The following is an 18,767-nucleotide window of genomic DNA, read 5'->3' on the forward strand; positions in this document are numbered from 1 at the left end:
CTTTTTAAAGAAACTTTTGACTCTTAAAATAGCACTTAGCTTGTAACACAAACACATCGACCTTGTGCAGTTGTACAAAAATATTTTTTCTTTACATCCTTGTTTATAAACCCTTTTCTATTAATTTTTTTTTTAACTTTTTAAACTTCTTTGTTAAAAACTAAGATCCAGCTAGGCGCGGTGGCTCACGCCTCTAATTCCAGCACTTTGGGAGGCCCAGGCGGGCGGATAACCTGAGGTCAGCAGTTTGAGACGAGCCTGACCAACATGGAGAAATCCCGTCTCTACTAAAAATACACAATTAGCCAGGCATGGTGGTGCATGCTTGTACTCCCAACAACTCAGGAGACTGAGGCAGGAGAATCCTCTGAACCCAGGAGGCAGACGTTCTAGTGAGCTGAGATTGCACCATTGCACTCCAGCCTGGGTAACAAGAGCGAAACTCTGTCTCAAAGGAAAAAAAAGAAAAGTAAAGAAAAGAAAAAACTGAGATCCAAACAGACACATTAGCCTCAGCCTAATCATCAATATCTCTGGGGTCAGTATCATCAATATTGCTGTCTTCTCCCTCCATATCCTCTTTCATGGGAAGGTTTTCAGTGGCAATAACAGGCATGAAGCTGTCATCTCCTATGATAACAATGCCTTCTGAAACACCTTCTGAAGGACCTGCCTGAGGCTGTTTTGCATTGAACTTTTTTTTTTAAGGTAGAAGGAGTACACTCTACAGTAAGAAGTATAGTATAAAAACATAAACCAGTAGCATCGTTGTTCACTATCAATATCAAGTATTATATACTATACGTATTTGTGTTTGCTATACTTTTATATGACTGGCAGTGCAGTAGATTTGTTTACAACAGCATTAGCACAAATATGTGAGTGTTGCATGTGCTATGATGTCACAACAGCTACGATGTCAATAGGAATTTTTCAGCCCCATTATAATTTCATGAAACCACCATTATTTATGTGGTTCATCACTGACGGAAATGTTGTTATGTGATGCATGACTATGCTAGCAGTAGCCTGTGGGGGAGCAAAACTCCATAGGGTAATGCAGTTAGCAGTGACGATTGTGTTGGGTGTATTGAGATGAACTGCAATCTCTGTGCAGGATTTAGTAGATTTACAGATTATATTATCTGTTTTTAAGAAAACTAATGTTCACAAAATTTCAAGTGGCATAGATGTTTTCTTGGAAGAATCCATGCATTAAAGCTAAAACTAATTATGGACATGTATGAATTTTTTTAATAGCAGAGTTGACGTGTGTCCTCCTAGTACAAGCTCCCTGTCAGGTACAATGCAAAATAAAAACAACAATGATCTAATCAAAGTGAAAAGACAATACTCCCAGAATTTGAAATTGTCAAGAAAACTGTTTGAAATGTGCTATGTAAAATAATTATGATCTGCTTATACACTTTTGGTGGAAGTGTAAATTAGGTCAATCACTGTGAAAATCAGTGTGGCCATTCCTCAAAGGGCAAAAAGCAGAACTACCATGCAATCCAGCAATCCTGTTACTGGGTATATACCCAAAGGAATATAAATCACTCTATTATAAAGAGACATGCATGCCTGTGTGTATTGCTACACTATTCTCAATAGTAAAAATATGGAATCAACCCAAATGTCCATCAATGATAGACTGGATAAAGAAATTGTGGTATATATACACCATGGAATACTATGCAGCCATAAAAAATAATGAAATCATGTATTTTGTGGGAAAATGGATGGAACTGGAGACTATTTTCCTTAGCAAACTAAAGCAGGAACAGAAAACCAAATACCACATGTTCTCACTTATAAATGAGAGCTAAATGATAAGAACTTATGAACACAAAGAAGGAAACAATAGACACTGGGGTCTACTTGAGGGTGGAGGATGGGAGGAAGAAGAGGAGCAGAAAAGATAACTATTGGGTACTGGACTTAATACCTGTGTGATGAAATCATCTGTACAACAAACCCCCTGCCACATGTTTGCCTGTGTAACAAACCTTCACATGTAGCCCCAAACCTAAAATAAAAGTTAAATAAATTAATTAAATAACTATATTCTACTGTTAGGATTTATATTTGTAGGTAGGATGAGAAAACATGGACTAGATGTAAAAACACCAAATTGATGATCATGGTTTCTTCCCAATATTAAAAGATGGCATTTGCTGACAAGAGTGGATTGCTATGAACTGTGGCTTGTCAAATTTTCCTCTCATCATTTTTTAAAATTAGGATATCCTGTCATCATCATACTTCATACATTAAAACTTAAGTAATTTTCTTTTTTTAAGTTTTTTGAGTGGTTACTTTAATCTTTCTGTTTTGTTTTGTTTTGCTATTACACTTTAAGTTCTAGGATACGTGAAGAACATGCAGGCTTGTTACATAGGTATGCATGTGCCATGGTGGCTTGCTGCGCCCATCAACCTGTCATTTAGGTTTTAAGCCCCGCATGCATTAGGTATTTGTCCTGGTGCTCTCCCTCTCCTTGCCCCCCATAGGCCCTGGTGTGTGATATTCCCCTGCATGTGTCCATGTGTTCCTGTTCTTCAACTCCCACTAATGAGTGAGAACATGAGGTGTTTGTTTTTCTGTTCCTGTGTAAGATTTAAGTAATTTTCTCAGTGTGATTTCTCCATCTCCACTGTGGCCTAAATTGTGCAGAACCTGCTGCGAGTCTAAATATGAGTTCACATGTGATAGGCAGATGTGATAGATAGAATAACAGTTCCCTAAAGATTTCCACATCCTCATCTCTGGAACCTGTGAATAAATTACTGCACAGGGCAAAGGAGAATGAATAAAGGTTGCAGATAAAATTGATTGATAATCTTGTGACCTTAACACGGAGGGATTGTCCTAAGTTGTCCAGGTGTGTCCAACATCCTTAACAGCAAGATAGGAAGGCGGGGAAGGAAGGACCAGGGAGATGGCAGCCTGAGACAGAATCAGCAGCTAAGGAATGCAGGCATGCTCTTGTGGCTGAAAAAGGCAAGGAAACAGTTTGCCAGATCTTCTAGGAGTACAGCCCTGCTGACACCTTGATATTAGCCTCATAAGGCCCATTTCAGACAACTGACCTTCAGAACTGTAAGATTTGTGTTGTTTTAAGCCACTAAGTTTGCAGCAATCTCTTACAGCAGCAACAGAAGACTAATGCAAGAGAGTTCTTGATTTACACGTATGCATGCTTCCAGGTATACACATATACACACATACCCCTAAGGGAGAACCCACCAAGAACTAGAAAGTTGTTTGCTGGCAAATGCCTTCTAACATACAGTTTAGTAATAAAATGTTCCCACATTATGAAACCACTACTATCACAGGCTAATATAAAGAAACAAAATTTGCAACAAATACAGCAAAGGCTCTCCCCCATAAGACCTCATATAAATTAACGAAAACAAGATCAAGTTAATAAATGGGCAAAGAACTTCTGAGGTCATTCACAAAAGAAAAAACATAAATGACTAATAAAATATGAAAATGCGTTAGATGAAAGAGAACTATTGCAAAAATAAATAAATGAAGAGATGCCATTCTGTTTATTTTCTTGACGTGTATTTTTAAGTGGAACTATCCTATGGTATGGAAAAGCAAGCATTTTCAGTCACTGCTGTGGTAGGATAGATGATACAAACTTTCTGAAAACCAATAAACCAATAATGTATAAAAAATGGTCATAAAAATATTCAATGGCACTTCTGCAATAATAATTTTACCTCTGGGAATCCGATCATCAAAAATTCAGGAAAAACATTAATATTTTTCATAACATTATTTATAACTTGAAAACAACTTTCAATAATAGAACATTACTTAATACATAGCAGTATATTTAAATAATACAAATTTACATAGTCATTAATAATTAAGCTTATGGAGAGTATTAACTTGGGTCATACGAGTACAAGTGATACATAGCAACTACAAGAGAGAAAGATTGGAAAGAAATCTATTGTAAAGCTATTAGTGATGGGATTAGGGGCCATTTCTTTCTTGTGTATGTAACTGGTTTACTGAATGGCTTGCTAGAATACAGTCAAAAGGCAATTTTGTTTGTTCTCTCACTGCCCCTTCAAGTACACATTACGGCTTTGTTCCATCTCACCCTTTGGATCATATTTCAAGCAGAATTTATAGCTCTTTTAGCTCCTCAGAGATATTAAATATCTAGTCCAGGTCACTGCAAATTCTCATCCACTTAAAAACTCTCCCGCTCAGCTTGGGCCTGATTTCAACTTGCAGATTTGCAGAGGAGGGAACACAACACTGCTTCCTCCTCTTCTCACTCCACTTCTCTCACTGTTCCTCTGCGTTGTTGTGGGGATGAAGTAGAAGGAGGAATGATGGGAGAAAAGGAGGGAATAAGGTGTTAGCATGACGGGTTCCATTGTAATCTGGCAGGGATACGCTCTCGGTGTGACAGCTCCTACATGCTCATGCTTCTTCTCGTGGGGTGCTTTTAGGGGTTCTTCAGAATCCCACCCCACCCCTCCTTTAAGATCCCTACCTGTTTCTCAGATGATCAGCCTCCCTGGTTTGCCACTTTGCACCCCTACTTGCCTTCTATAGCCAAAGTACCACCATCCTTTTTCTGAGGTCACCTGCCCTTCCAGGAAGTCCTCTGGGATGGCTCCAACTCCAGAACAGCACAGGAAGATCTCTCCAGAGGCCTTACCCCCAGGCTAAGGGCACACACACACATCCTACCCTGCCAATTCCACCCAGTCCTGTCTCCACACACTGCTACCAAAAGCCCCTCTAAACACAGCCTCTTGCTTTTTGACTCTTCCAAGTGTGAGTTGGTTGCCAAGCCCCCATGTTGCCCAAAGTGTAAGAAATATTAAGCTCCCTCAGTGCTTTCTGAAGCACCCCCTCACTTGGTTTGAGGTGAGAGGAGGTGCCCGCTGGGTGGGAGGAGCCATCAGCACCCTGGCAGATTTCTCTGTAAGTCCTTCTCCTAAGACCTCACCCTAAACTTTTCCCTAACCTCTCATCCTCTCAGGGCTTCTTGACCTTTGTCTAGACAGTCCAGAGATGGATTACAAGCTCAGGGTCCTAATTCACGTGGGCAGTCAAAAGCCTCAGATATCTTGTTCTCTGCATTGGAAACTTCAGCCTTTGACACCAGGACTATCAGAAAAAGTTTCTTTTCCCAGTGTTATTTTATAATGGTGGTAAAGGGTGGAAACAAATGTTAACAAAGGCAAGAAGATAAACTACAGAAGCTATTAAGTATCTACTTTTCCTACCTATTGAAGTGCTTATAGTAAGTATTTTTAGACTGGACTAGATTCATTGACAATTTTGTCCTCTAGGAATTGCAGTGTCTTTGGCTCCATGGAATAAAAATCGTCCTCTTAGCATCATAAATGCAGAGGTTAAATTCTACACCTGCATTTATTCTCTGAACTACTAGTATCCAAAGTACAAATTATCTCTTCTATTTTGTTTTATCACTACTGAATCACCAGCAAGTTAATGTGTTTTCTTGTGGTATGATTAACAAAGCAATTTAGTATCTAAATATGATTTACATTCCCAGAACATTTTAAATAATTAAGTAGATGATTGGTATTTAATTTATAAGCAACATGTTTTGATTCCTTCTGTAGCTTTTAAACATTAAAATAGTTACAGTTAATGAGTGCTAGTACAAAATGCTCAATCATCAGAAAAAAATCAAAAGTTTAAAATGGATTTCTTAATAATCTTTGCTGATTATAAAATACAAGAACTGTAAGTCCCAAATCAAAATCTAAGTGAAATGTCTAGAAATTGGTTTTTTCCCACATTTCTGTGTACTTTTTAGAAAGCTGTTGTGGCTACATAGAAATGAAAAGGCTCTTTTAAAATCACAGCTATCATTTTGAAAGAGTGTTTTCTACTGCAAATTCTTAAAAGTTGCTCATAAATTTTTATCTTTATTAGATTATATTGGCTCTTTAAGTGTGGAAACTTGGCATAGATTCTTAAGGTACACATGTTTTCCCTTTTGCAGTTGGTGGGTTTTGTGTATGCCTGTTATGTGATCAGTATTTCCATGGAAGAAGAAGACACATGTAAGTACTGTTTTCTCTCTCCCTGTGGGTTCCTTTTGAATGAGATACAGCTTCCAAAACTAATCATTACAGGGTTATGAACTCTTTTATATTTGGAGTCTAAAATGATTGAACTCAGCATACTAAAGTTACAGTCAAAAGTTGACAGACTGAATTGCACACAAATAAGGTGACGCTACATATTGAAACTCTCAATTTATGAGAGCACGTGCAGAGACTCAGAAGGCCAAGGATTGCTGTCATATATCTTAGCAACTTTTCATCAGACATCTAACCATTATGCTGAGTAGACAATCAATGGTTGTTTTATCTGTTAACAATTTGAGGCCTGTTGGTGGCAGAATTTTGAAGTCTGAGTAACAGTAGTGATATCAATACAATAATACATTACAGAAAGATCTATATGTATATAAACGATAAAAAATGCAATGAAAAAAACTAAAATTTACAACCTTCCAGGCGAGATGCAAAAAAAAAAAAAAAATTACGAGGTGCTAAAAAAAAGTTAATGGGATACTTAAAAGCTAAATCACGTTTTAGCAGAACACCCAAAAGAAAAACATTTATTAATATTATGACCTGCAGTTATATGATAGAGCTTTAGCAGCATAGGTCAACAAATGGCCTTCACTGAGCACCTGCTGATGTATAAGACACTTCTTGGCACAACTCTGTTAAGGACTCATATTTTAATTTACTTTCTTTTTTTTTTTTTTTTTTTTTTTTTTGAGACGGAGTCTCGCTCTGCCACCCAGGCTAGAGTGCAGTGGCCGGATCTCAGCTCACTGCAAGCTCCACCTCCCGGGTTTACGCCATTCTCCTGCCTCAGCCTCCCGAGTAGCTGGGACTACAGGCGCCCACTACCTCGCCCGGCTAGTTTTTTGTATTCTTTTAGTAGAGACGAGGTTTCACCGTGTTAGCCAGGATGGTCTCGATCTCCTGACCTCGTGATCCGCCCGTCTCGGCCTCCCAAAGTGCTGGGATTACAGGCTTGAGCCACCGCGCCCGGCCTTACTTTCAAAAAAAAAATTTTTTTTTTTTGAAACGGAGTCTTGCTCTGTCGCCGAGGCTGGAGTGCAGGGGCGCAATCTCCGCTCACTGTAAGCTCCTCCTCCCGGGTTCACGCCATTCTCCTGCCTCAGTCTCCCAAGTAGCTGAGACTACAGGTGCCCGCCACCACGCCTGGCTAATTATTTTGTATTTTTAGTAGAGACGGGGTTTCCCCTTGTTAGCCAGGAAGGTCTGGATCTCCTGACCTTGTGATCCGCCCGCCTCGGCCTCCCAAAGTGCTGGGATTACAGGTGTAAGCCACTGTGCCCAGCTTACTTTCAAAATTTTAATTTACTTTCAAATTTTTAATTTACTTTCAAAAAATAAATTATTTTAGATAAAGAAATCACACCTAACCAAACCAGAGATTGCATTGCAATCATTGGTTGAATTTGTAACAAAATGAAGCAAAGTAGCTAGCCATTATAACTTCCTTCCAGAACACAACCTCAAAAGGGTCTGATGAATGCTTCCCATCAAATAGATGGGTGGTGCATGATATATGAGTTGTAATCCAGAATCTAATGGGGTCTTGTCTCAATTTATTTGACCAAACCTCAGACCCTGAGATTAAAAGTATCAGGCAGGCTGGATTAAGAAAATGTGGCACATATACACCATGGAATACTATGCAGCCATCAAAAAGGATGAGTTTGCGTCCTTTGTAGGGACATGGATGCAGCTGGAAACCATCATTCTTAGCAAACTATCACAAGAACAGAAAACCAAACACCGCATGTTCTCACTCATAGGTGGGAACTGAACAATGAGATCCCTTGGACTCGGGAAGGGGAACATCACACACTGGGGCCTATCATGGGGAGGGGGAGGAGGGAGGGATTGCATTGGGGAGTTATACATGATATAAACGTCATGCACATGTACCCTAGAACTTAAAGTATAATAAAAAAAAAAAAAAGAAAGAAAACACGCAGACAAATTGCGTCATGTATTTAATGCTTACTCAGGCTTTTTTTTTTTTTTTTTTTTTTTTTAATGCTAGATAAGACAAAAAGTTTCTGTCACTTGAAAAGTGCAGTTCTAATGACAACACTTTTCATTTTGAGGTTAACTTCAAAATCTCCATTTTTAGTTTTATTAGTAGTTCTATAACCTGATGCAGTTAATATACAGAAGGTTAGCAGCATGCTTCTAACCCACAGTTACCACAGGCTGCATAGCCAAAAACAGTTGGTTGAGCATGGGCAATATTAACTGGAATTTCAACCTGAAAGTTATTGGAATTTGAGCTGAATAAGTAAAAAAATTAATAAATTGATAAATCCCAGCTGAATCTCTTAGAAAGTAGATACCTACTTTTGAGTAGTTATAAGACGACAACAACAACCAAAACAAACTGTCCTCTTTCTTTTCCTCCTCACTGAACTGTTCAAAGACTCTCAAAAGACACCAGTGCTCAGTTGTACCTAACAGTGGGAGAAAAGGCAGATTAATCAATAGTCTTATCATCTAGTGCAGTAAATATACAAAAGTCTTTTCCTTGAGACTTGTGGTTTGAGCAAAGCTGGGAAATGCAAAATGGCATGCAAAATAAAAGACTCATATAAATGGATACTTTTGTTAACCTTCTATTAGCCTTCTTTTCAGTGTATATAAATCGTATTGTTCACTGACAGCTATTGTTGTTCCATTGACTTTGACATCTTTAATTAGCTTAAGTTTCTCTATAGAAATCTCTGAATCAGCTATTTCAATGCCCTTCAAACTGGGATTGAAGCAGCTGCTAGGAGACTATTCTATTAGTAGTTTAATTCTAGTGTTTGTTATGAGGGCCATACATTACATTACTGAGAGACATCTGGATATAGTACTTGTGTTGTCATCAATTCAAATTGATTCAGAGTCGAAACGAAACTTGGGTGCTCAAAGCAAAGTATATATGCCCAAGACTAACTTAACATGATAATCTGCTGGAAGAGAGATGACAATGGAAAGCAGTCACAAACATTTGAGTCTGATAGGTCTCAACTGAGGGTAATTTTATGTTTTTTATTGAAAAAGGTAGGAAATAAAAGTGCAGATGTAATTAAGTTGTCCCAGGGTCTTCAGAAGGCAGATGTGAGCAAAATGTAATACCTGAAACCAATTGCAATGATCTCATACACTAGTACTATTTGTGCCAACACTTAGCTTTTAGGTGCAATAATGAACTGCCCCTTGGATATGACATTACCAACCCTCCGTCAGGAAGACATGTCTTTTGAATTATTTTTCCAAAACTTACACATAAAATAAGTAAACAATACTGGTATCTTTCCAATTTGTCTAAGTACACTTCTGGAAAGCTTATTCTAAAAGAGAACTGCAAATATAATATAATGTCAGTTTTTTGGCAGGCAATACATCATTCATAATTTTGATTCTATTCTAACTAATGAAAATTTCTACATTATTCAAAATGCAAAGTTAAGCCTTGTTCTTGGACTGAAAGCTGCCAGCCAGCCTTAAAAATTAATAACAGCTACCACTTCCCTCCTCCACACTGTTAAAGTGGATATATGGGACTAACATTTCAGACAGATATTTCTGAAGGGTAATAAATACTTGAGGAAACATTTATTTCTAGCCACCCGTCTTCTTGGTTACCTCTCAGCCTCTTTTATTAACTATTTCTTATAAAGATTATGATTGCAGGTCAAAGACAATGAAATAAAAAGCTCACAAAAGGCAGAGTGCTAGGTGGGGTCAGCGCTTTTCATCATTCATTCTAATGAAAAAGCCTAGTTATATCTCTTCCTTCCATTTTTCATTTCTTTTAAATATATAAATATATATCAATCTCCATGAACACTTTCATGAGACTAGAATCTCTGGAATCAAAATGATAAAAATCTGTCAACACCTTGTTTGGGAATCATTTGCTGAAAATGAACTTGTGGATTTGTTATTATCTTGTTAGACTTTCTAGAAATAATGTTTTTAATTCAGAGAAGTGTGAAGATAAGGCGAAAGATGCTGAAAAATAGCATTCTACTTGCATAAGTACTGCCAGGCTTTTTCAGAGTTTCTGTTGCTTGCACTACTCCTTGTGACGTTAGGCTGCAAATTGCAACTGGCACATTTATTTGGGCTCACAAAGGCTAGTCTGGGTTGTATATGTTGAATGATGAGAAAGAAAAGTATACTGAAAACCCTAACAGTTTTTGAAAGGAAATGGACCCCTCAGATGTGGGTTCAATATTTTACATTACAAAGCTCTAAATAGTTCTTTATATAAACATTTGACCCTCGCTATTATACTTTTGAGGAACTTTTTACTGGAAGGAAGCATAACTATCAGAAAAACATTTCATTGCTCTACTGTCCTTGAAGCTTCCTGCTGGCTAATGTTCATGTATTTACCTGTCTGCCCATGACTCCTTCTAAGAAAATGAGGTGATATTTCCATAGCAATAGTGTGAGCTGAAAATTTTTAAAAATCCTATCTCCGCCTAAGAATTTATGGAAGAAGCAAATGGTAGGGAAAAAAAAACACTAGTTTGAATGTTAATTTATGAATTTCTTTTCGCCAACTTATAATGTATGGAAGCCTCAGAGAAGTAAAGTGACCACAAGGCCAGACACCAGGGGAGGGAATAAGCAGAGACCCGGAAGATCTTCAGAGTAGAAAACGAGTCCAGTGTTTTGCACCCCTAGCAATGTATGGATATTTGAAGGTGAGAGGAGAGGAGAATGTTGTGAGTCAAAGACGGAGAAATGTGCAAGACTATGTAAGGATGGTCCTGAAGTCACAGTGAACATTTCAAAGGAGTTACCATATTTGCCTAATAAGCCTTTAAGAGTCTACTGATTCTCAGAGTGTGTAATTTTCTTTTTTGGTAACTATCTAGTTGGTTGCATGTAACTGTCCTAAAGGCTGATTCTTTCTCCATCAGCCTCACTAGAGCTCAGATTTAGATCCTGAAACATTTTCCTAATTTGCTGAGATGGCTCTGCCAAATATCTACACAATGACTAGCTAATCCTCCCACTAGCACAGATCTGTGAGGCAGAATATTTGTTTTGCTCCCCATTGTAACCCTATAACTCAGAAAAATGCCTTGCATGTAGAATTCAGTAAAGAAGTATTTGTTGGCTGGGTGTGGTGGCTCAATCCTATAATCCCAGCACTTTGCAAGGTCGAAGCGGGCAAATCACTTGAGCTCAGGAATTCAAGGTCAGCCTGGGCAACATGGTGAGACCTCATCTCTACCAAAAATACAAAAACATAGTTGGTGTGGTGGTATGCACCTGTGGTCCCAGCTACTCAGGAGGCCAAGATCGGAGGATCACTTGAGCTTGGGGTTGGAAGTGGGGTTGGTGGGATGGAGATTCCAGGTTTCTGTGAGCTGAGATCCTGCCACTGCACTCCAGCCTGGGTGACAGAGATGCTGTCTCAAAAACAATGAGGAAAAGAAATATTTGTTGAGTTTATAGTGTGAAATAAATTTTCTGGGCCCAATAACTCAGTTTTACAAAGTCATTTTTAAAACCCCAATGTTCTCAAATTTGGTGAAATTATACTGCTTTATGTTTCAAACTTAGTGAGATTTCCAATGCACTTGCAAATGTTTATGTGAGGCAAGTGGCGGTCCTGCATTTTTAATACAATTAGATATATTTTTAGTAATTTTGAAAGTCAAGGTATAGGGAGATGAAATAAACCTCCACTGTACCACATCAGAACAAGAGCTTGATTTTGTTCTGGACAAGAACACTCCTGAGAAAACAGGGACTTACTTGAATGGGATGCACTCACAGGGTAAGGCAGGCATTTAGGAGTCAACTCATCTGCAACATGTGGTGAAGGGGACGGAGTTACTGTCAAAGAGTGGGGACCAGAAGAGTTGTGACCTCAGCCACCCCACACAAGGGAAGTCCAGAACAGGATCCCAGCTACAGTGCCCTGGTTGAGTGCTAAGATTCTAACCCTTAAATAGGTTACTGAGACAGACTCTCTCTCAAGAATATCATAAGCATTCAAATGCCCAAACCCTCAAACCAACTGGAGACTCCTCACAGGGGAAAGATAGAGAAGCCCCTTTACCAGAACCAAATCCAAGATTAGCACTAAACTCACAGTGAAGTAGAGCCTAGATGATTGCCTATCTCCTTAAGCCAGGACTCCTGATTATAATTCAGCCTGACTAGGAATCATCTACAGCTATATATCCTACTCTCCTCCCTTACCCACTTCCAGTCACATGTGTTTTGCTGAATCCACCAAGCGCTTTCACACCCAGCCCTTTGAGAGAGGCTTCCTCCCTCTGTTGACCCACTAACTTATATACACCCTTTGGATTTCAGCTTAGCTGTCTCTTCCAAAGTTTAATCACTTTCCTCCCACCCTCTCCAGGTTAGTTTTAGATACTGATGATATATTGTGAGATGTTTTCATTGCACACTGTGCTTTTTCCTTGGCAACATTTAACACAACTGTAATTTTTTAAAGTCATGTTTTTCACCAGGGCTGACCCCATTTCCTAACATAATGGGAACCCTGCACAATTTTCAATGAATGACTATTAAATGAATGAGTCAATGTATGAACGAATGGACTCAGTAGGATGATTAGGATTTCCATTGGCAGAGATCAGGGAGAAGGTTCTTCCTTTTTATTCTCTATCTCCATTTATATAAATGACAGCTCTTCACATCAGCTGAAAAGCTTGGGCATATTCCTTGTATCCCCTGACTCTTCCCTGATTGTCCCAACCGAGTCAATCATCAAATGAAACATCTTCACCTCCTGTCTTAGTTCTTCTGGGCTGCTGTATCAGAATACCATAGACTGGGTAGCTTATAAATAACAGGAAGTTATTTCACAGAGCTCTGTTGTGAAAAGTTTAAAATCAAGGTACCAGCAGACTTGGTGTCTGCTGAGGGCCCACTTCTCTGTTCATAAGTGGTTCTCTTCTTCCTGTATTCTCACATGGGCAAGCGGGCAAGGCAGCTTTCTGAGGTCTCTTTTACAAGGCCACTAACCCATTCATGAGTGACCTAATCACTTCCCAAAGGCCTCACCTACTAACACCATCACGTTGGGGATTAGGTTTCAACATATGAATTGGTGGGGGAGGAGGAAGTAAACATTCAGACCATAGCATCTCCCTTCAAATAACTAAAAACTTCTACATGTTCTTTAACATTCTTCTCACAAACACCCTCTTCCTCTTCTCCATGCCTCAGTAGACCCTGAGTGTGTCTCTGAACCTGCGCTCAATTTACTTTTTAATTAATTGCCTTCCCCACTCATAAAAGGTGGAGATCATGTCTTACCTACCCTAGGATCTCAGAACCTGCTTCAGTGTATGGAACATCATAGGAAATTAGTGAATATTTGTTGTACAAAATACATAGTGTAGAAAATGTTTGTCTTTACATTATCTCTCATATCTCTTTCCTCACTCGCTAAGAAAAATTAAACTTCCCATTCCCTGTACCACAGGAAAAAAAAAAAAAAAACGATTAATTCATAATAAGGTATTTGTGCACTTATATCTTTAACAATTTTCCAGAGCAAAAGCATGGCCCTATATTATGCACTTACATTATCTGGAAATTTTCTGGAGAGAAGGTGTAGCCTGTTTTGCCAAAAACTTGAGACCAGCAAGCAGACAACTCCTGCATCCCAGAAGGGGTTCTAATTTTCTACGTTTCTACTTGAAACCAGATGTTAGAAATGATTTCGGTAATGGTGGTCCTAACTGCCAATATCTAGCTGTGTAACCACTGCTGAATCACATCACCTCTTTGAGGATCCGCAAGTCACCTACAGGCCTGACACTGCAGTTCTATAGATGATGCTTTTGAGTGGGGGTGATTTCAAGGTATGATCAGGCACATCACATTTCCTTCTTCACTGATTTACAAATGGTCAGCATCAGGAGTGGTTTTAAAACACCCTGACCTCTGTGCTCCGGAGTTACAGTAACGAGGTCTGATGTATCAGCTTCACCCCTGAAACAGGCCCTCTACACAAATGCCTGCCTGCTCAGAAGGAGGAATCATACCTCCCTACTCCCTGCTTTAGACAGGTCGGAGCTCTCCAGTTCTCACCATTACCAACAGTGCCAGGCTGTGCAGCATCCTTTTACTTGAAAAGGAAGAATGAAGAATCTGCCATCCAGATGGTGCGGAGTGGAAAATGAGGGATTTGGGATGCAGATGTGATAATGAGGGAGCAGAGTACCAAATTTAAAAATCGCATCCTCATGACACCCTGGATGCATGGCAAGGAAAAAAAAATGGATTGTAAGGATTTTATGAGGATCTTGTGCAATAGTTTTATCCTGGTTGTTAGTGGTAAAATTTAGGAGCCCAGCAGAAGAGCAGTTGACAGCATTGTACCAGGGCCTCTGTGTTTCCAGTTGAGATCTAAATTCAGTATTCTAATCCCAACAACCCCCCTTCTCAATGGTCTCACTAAGCTGGCTCTGCCAGCCCCACTGTGGGTTTACTGATCCTCCACTTCTGCACGTCTGTCCCTAAGCTGCTTAGTGATGCAGAGAGGAGCACATGTCCTGATGCAACCTCACAACCTCACATGTGAGCCACCCAACCCGCCAAGGGGCCTTCCCACTCATTCTTCATCAGTGCTCTCTCCAAGTCCCCTAAAAGTGAATTATTTGAGATGCCAGTGCCACAGAGCACCCTAGCCTCATTTTAGAGAACTTAGAGTTTCTATTCTCATTTTTGGGATAAAGAAGTGAGGCCCAAAGAGGCAATGTGACCGCCGGCGGCTTTCTCCTCTTAGCATTAAGACTCCATCACTGAGACTCTGTCACACAAAAAATAAAAGCAGTGAGAATGATTTCCTCAAGTTCCCAGGCTGTCTCTCTGTCAGATCTGTCTGTATCCATCTATGATCATCATCAGAAAAAGCAGACTTCATTCTGTCCCGTGGCTTCTGTGGCTGCTATGTCCATCCCACCCACCTGTTTAAGAACCTTGCTCTCTTAATTAGGTTTTCTCTCTGTCCCCTCCCCTAACTTTACTCCCTCTGCCCAGCTTCTTCCTCCACTAGGTCTTTTCCCTTCAGCTTATAAACAAAGTCACATAAACCAGAAAAAGAACATAGAAATCACCCTTGACTCCACCTGGCATGAATTGCACTTTCTTGTCTGTCATACTCCTCCTTCCCTCCACATCCCAACTTCTCTGCAAAGTGGCCGAGACTGACAGCACTCCTTTCCTCACCCTACTCCCACTCACTCTCATGCCTCCTGAGTTATCACTGAACGTGCTGTCTCAGAGGCCAGCAGGGACTTCCTAATTGTCACGTTCTCTCGGATCTTATCAAGATTGATTGACAGCTTTGGCTGCTGTTGACTTCTCCTTCCTTGAACACTTTCTCCCCTGGATTGCAGAAAATCCCATCTCTTGAATAGCACATATTTTGCCAGTTAAAAATTATTTTTTACTATCTAGTGTTCAATAGTAGAGTGATTATAATTTACAATATCTATTGCACTTTGCAAAATAGCTAGATGAGAATACTTTGAATGTTTCCATCATAAAGCAAATAAAAATATTTAAGTGCTGGATATCCCAAGTACACTGATTTGATCTTTGCAAATCATATGAATGTATTAAATTATCACATGTGCCCCAAAACTATGTACATCAATTATGCCTCTATTTTTAAAGGTACTTTTAATATTCATACACAGATTAAGCAGATTTCTGATGCAGACACAGGTAACAAATTCTGAAGAACTTGTTCAAGCTGCTTTTGAAGTGATGAGCTGTCATTATGTCCTTAAAATATTAACCAATCATTCCTACTATAGAGCTTATGTTAACATTCACACTGTTATACTAAAGCATTTTAAGTAAGGTCAGTCAATAAAACAGAAATGTTTTAAAGTAAGGCCAGACAATAAAAGAGATGTTTATCCTTTTAAATAACAAAATGGCATATAATATTTTTAAGAGCTATAGTCTTGGACCAACTATTTAAGATTTAATGAAGATCTGATTTTACAATTCCTTAAAAAGAAGTATCATACAAGTAACCAGCAATAAAGGGCATATATGGAACACTCATCTTCATGTTCTCTACACTATGTACTTTACTAAGAAAGAAATAATAATTTAGTGTTCTTACTGGGAACAATATTTGAAACTGGCACCTAAATGAGATGTTAGGGAGTACTCATATGACTTGAAAGCAAGTATGAAAAAAAATAGGGAACATTTGATAAAAGCATTTACCTTTCCTTCTAAATTGTATAAGACACAAAGTAAGTTAATTATAAATTATATCTAAGTTATAATAAACTAGTGTTTCCATTTTATCCACATTTTTCCTCATAGAAGGGAACAGTTCTTTCTCTTTCCATCTATCCCAGCCTCCAGGCAGTTAGGTGCTCCATGAGATTGTATTCTAGACGAGGGCCCCTAAATAACTTCCACATGTGATTCTTCATGCTCTTATCCTCTCTTCCTGCTGGACATAGACCAGCACTGAAGCTTTGGAAGCCACACGTTTCAAATGCCGGAGCCACATTATCAAACGGGCCTGGGTCGTTGAGTGTTGCTTAGAGAAAAGTTGACCAGATTAACTTGAGAAGCAGGTGATAAGTGCCTTTGAGGCATAAGACACTGAGGAGCACCTGAGAGAGTCTGTCAGAGAAAGGCTCCCTCCCAGACAGGAAGACCCCGAGTAAAAGAGGCAGGAGTTCCCCTGTCACTCAAGGGAGAGTCAGGAGTCCAGCGTATCAGGCATTCAGCAAACAGGAATGCCTCCAGCATGCCTGGGAAGCTCTCTTTGAGAAGAGAACATGTAGGCTGAGACCTGAGGATGAAAAGGAGCTAGGAGGCAAAGGCCAGGAGAGCATCCCTGGCAGAAGGAGCAGTAAGCATGTAGGGAATCACTTACTGGAAAGGTTTCCAGTCAAAACAAAGGGCTTGACTTCAGAAGCAGCGTCATACCAAATGGTCGAAGAAATGATCTGGGTTTCCCTGACTTGCTGACTCTCAAAAGAGTAGTGAATTAAAGGTCAGATTGTCCCAGTGACTTCATTGTAAATCCCGTATTGAGCAGGAGGTCTCTGTGAAAAGGATGAAAAGCATACTGTGTTTTCGCATATTGTGAGAACAAAATCACGGGTTGGGCTTAAGTTTTATTTTCTTTTCCTTTGCTCTATATTTGCCTCATTTTCTATTTACTCACCTACATGTTTATTTGGAAAAGTAAATTAAATCTGTTTCTTTTTTACTTAAGGAAAACAAACACTCTTAGTTACTAGCCCTAAAGTCAAAGCCAAGGTGTCATACTGTGTTTTCCTCATAACTGAGACAAGAAAGTTTCAGGGAAACAAGTGAAGACCAAAGTTTCTCTAGGACTTTGTACATTTTCATGAGGGAGGCTTTTCTGCCCAGAAAATTCTATTAACATCTACTCAGGGTTTTAACCCATTATGCATTTTTTTCAAAGTAACAAATTTTTTTAAAACTGTGTTTTTGTGTTTTTTTAAGCTCTAAATCAAGCTTGTCCAACCCGCGGCCCACGGGACACATGCAGCCCAGGGTGACTTTAAATGCAGCCCAATACAAATTTGCATACTTTCTTAAAACTTTATGAGATTGTTTTGAGATTTTTCTTTCAACTCATCAGCTATCATTAGTGTTAGCATATTTTATGTGTGGCCCAAGACAATTCTTCTTCCAATGTGGCCCAGAGAAGCCAAAAACTTGGACACCCCTGCTCTAGATGCTACATAGAACTTTAAGTATTCTGCTTATAAATCTCGTAAGTGTTAATAATCACTATAGGGGAGAGTTTCTTTTCATTGTGGTAAAATGCATAACATAATATTAACCATTTTAATGTTTTTAAGTGTACAAGTCAGTGGCATGAGGTACATTCACAATGTTGTGCAACCATCAACACTATCATTTCCAGAACTTTTTCATCGTCCTAAACAGAATCTCTGTACCCATCCAACAACTTGTCATCCTCTCCTCCCTCCAGCTTCAAGTATCCTCTATTCTACTTTTTTTTTTTTTTTGAGACAAAGTTTTTCTCTCTTGTCCCCCAGGCTGGAGTGCAATGGCACGATCTTGGTTCACTGCAACCTCCGCCTCTCCAGTTCAAACGATTCTCCTGCCTCAGCCTCCCACGTAGCTGGGATTACAGGCACCTGCCACCACGCCTGGCTAATTTTTGTATTTTTAGTAGAGATGGGGTTTCACCATGTTGGCCAGGCTGGTCTCGAACTCCTGACCTCAGGTGATCAACCTGCCTTGACCTCCCAAAGTGCTGGGATTACAGGCGTGAGTCACCGCACCCTGCCCTCTATTCTACTTTTTATCTCTGTGAATTTGTCTATTCTAATTACCTCATGTAAATGGAATTACACAATACTTGTTCTTTTGTGTACGGTTTATTTAACGTCCCATAAGGTTTTCAAGTTTCAACTATATTGTAGCATGTATCAGAATTTCATCCTTTTTTTTTTTTTTGAGACAGAGTCTTGCTCTATCACCCAGGCTGGAGTGCAGTGGCACGATCTCCGCTCACTGCAAGCTCCGCCTCCCGGGTTCACACCATTCTCCGGCCTCAGCCTCCCGAGTAGCTGGGACTACAGGCGCCTGCCACCACACCTGGCTAATTTTGTTTTTGTATTTTTA

General features: G+C 39.4%; 1 protein-coding gene across 1 annotated transcript in view; it reads left to right on the forward strand.

Moving 5' to 3' along the window:
- The window catches only part of NKAIN3 (sodium/potassium transporting ATPase interacting 3), a 390,601-nt gene that overhangs the window by 338,896 nt on the left and 32,938 nt on the right, over positions 1 to 18,767 (forward strand). The window contains exon 5 of the mRNA XM_033203651.1: positions 6,020 to 6,080. Within this exon, the coding sequence (XP_033059542.1) occupies positions 6,020 to 6,080 (61 nt within the window). The remainder of the gene's footprint in view (positions 1 to 6,019; positions 6,081 to 18,767) is intronic.

The sequence above is a fragment of the Trachypithecus francoisi genome, unplaced genomic scaffold (assembly GCF_009764315.1).
Source record: "Trachypithecus francoisi isolate TF-2019V2 unplaced genomic scaffold, Tfra_2.0 Lachesis_group7, whole genome shotgun sequence".
NCBI lineage: Eukaryota > Metazoa > Chordata > Mammalia > Primates > Cercopithecidae > Trachypithecus > Trachypithecus francoisi.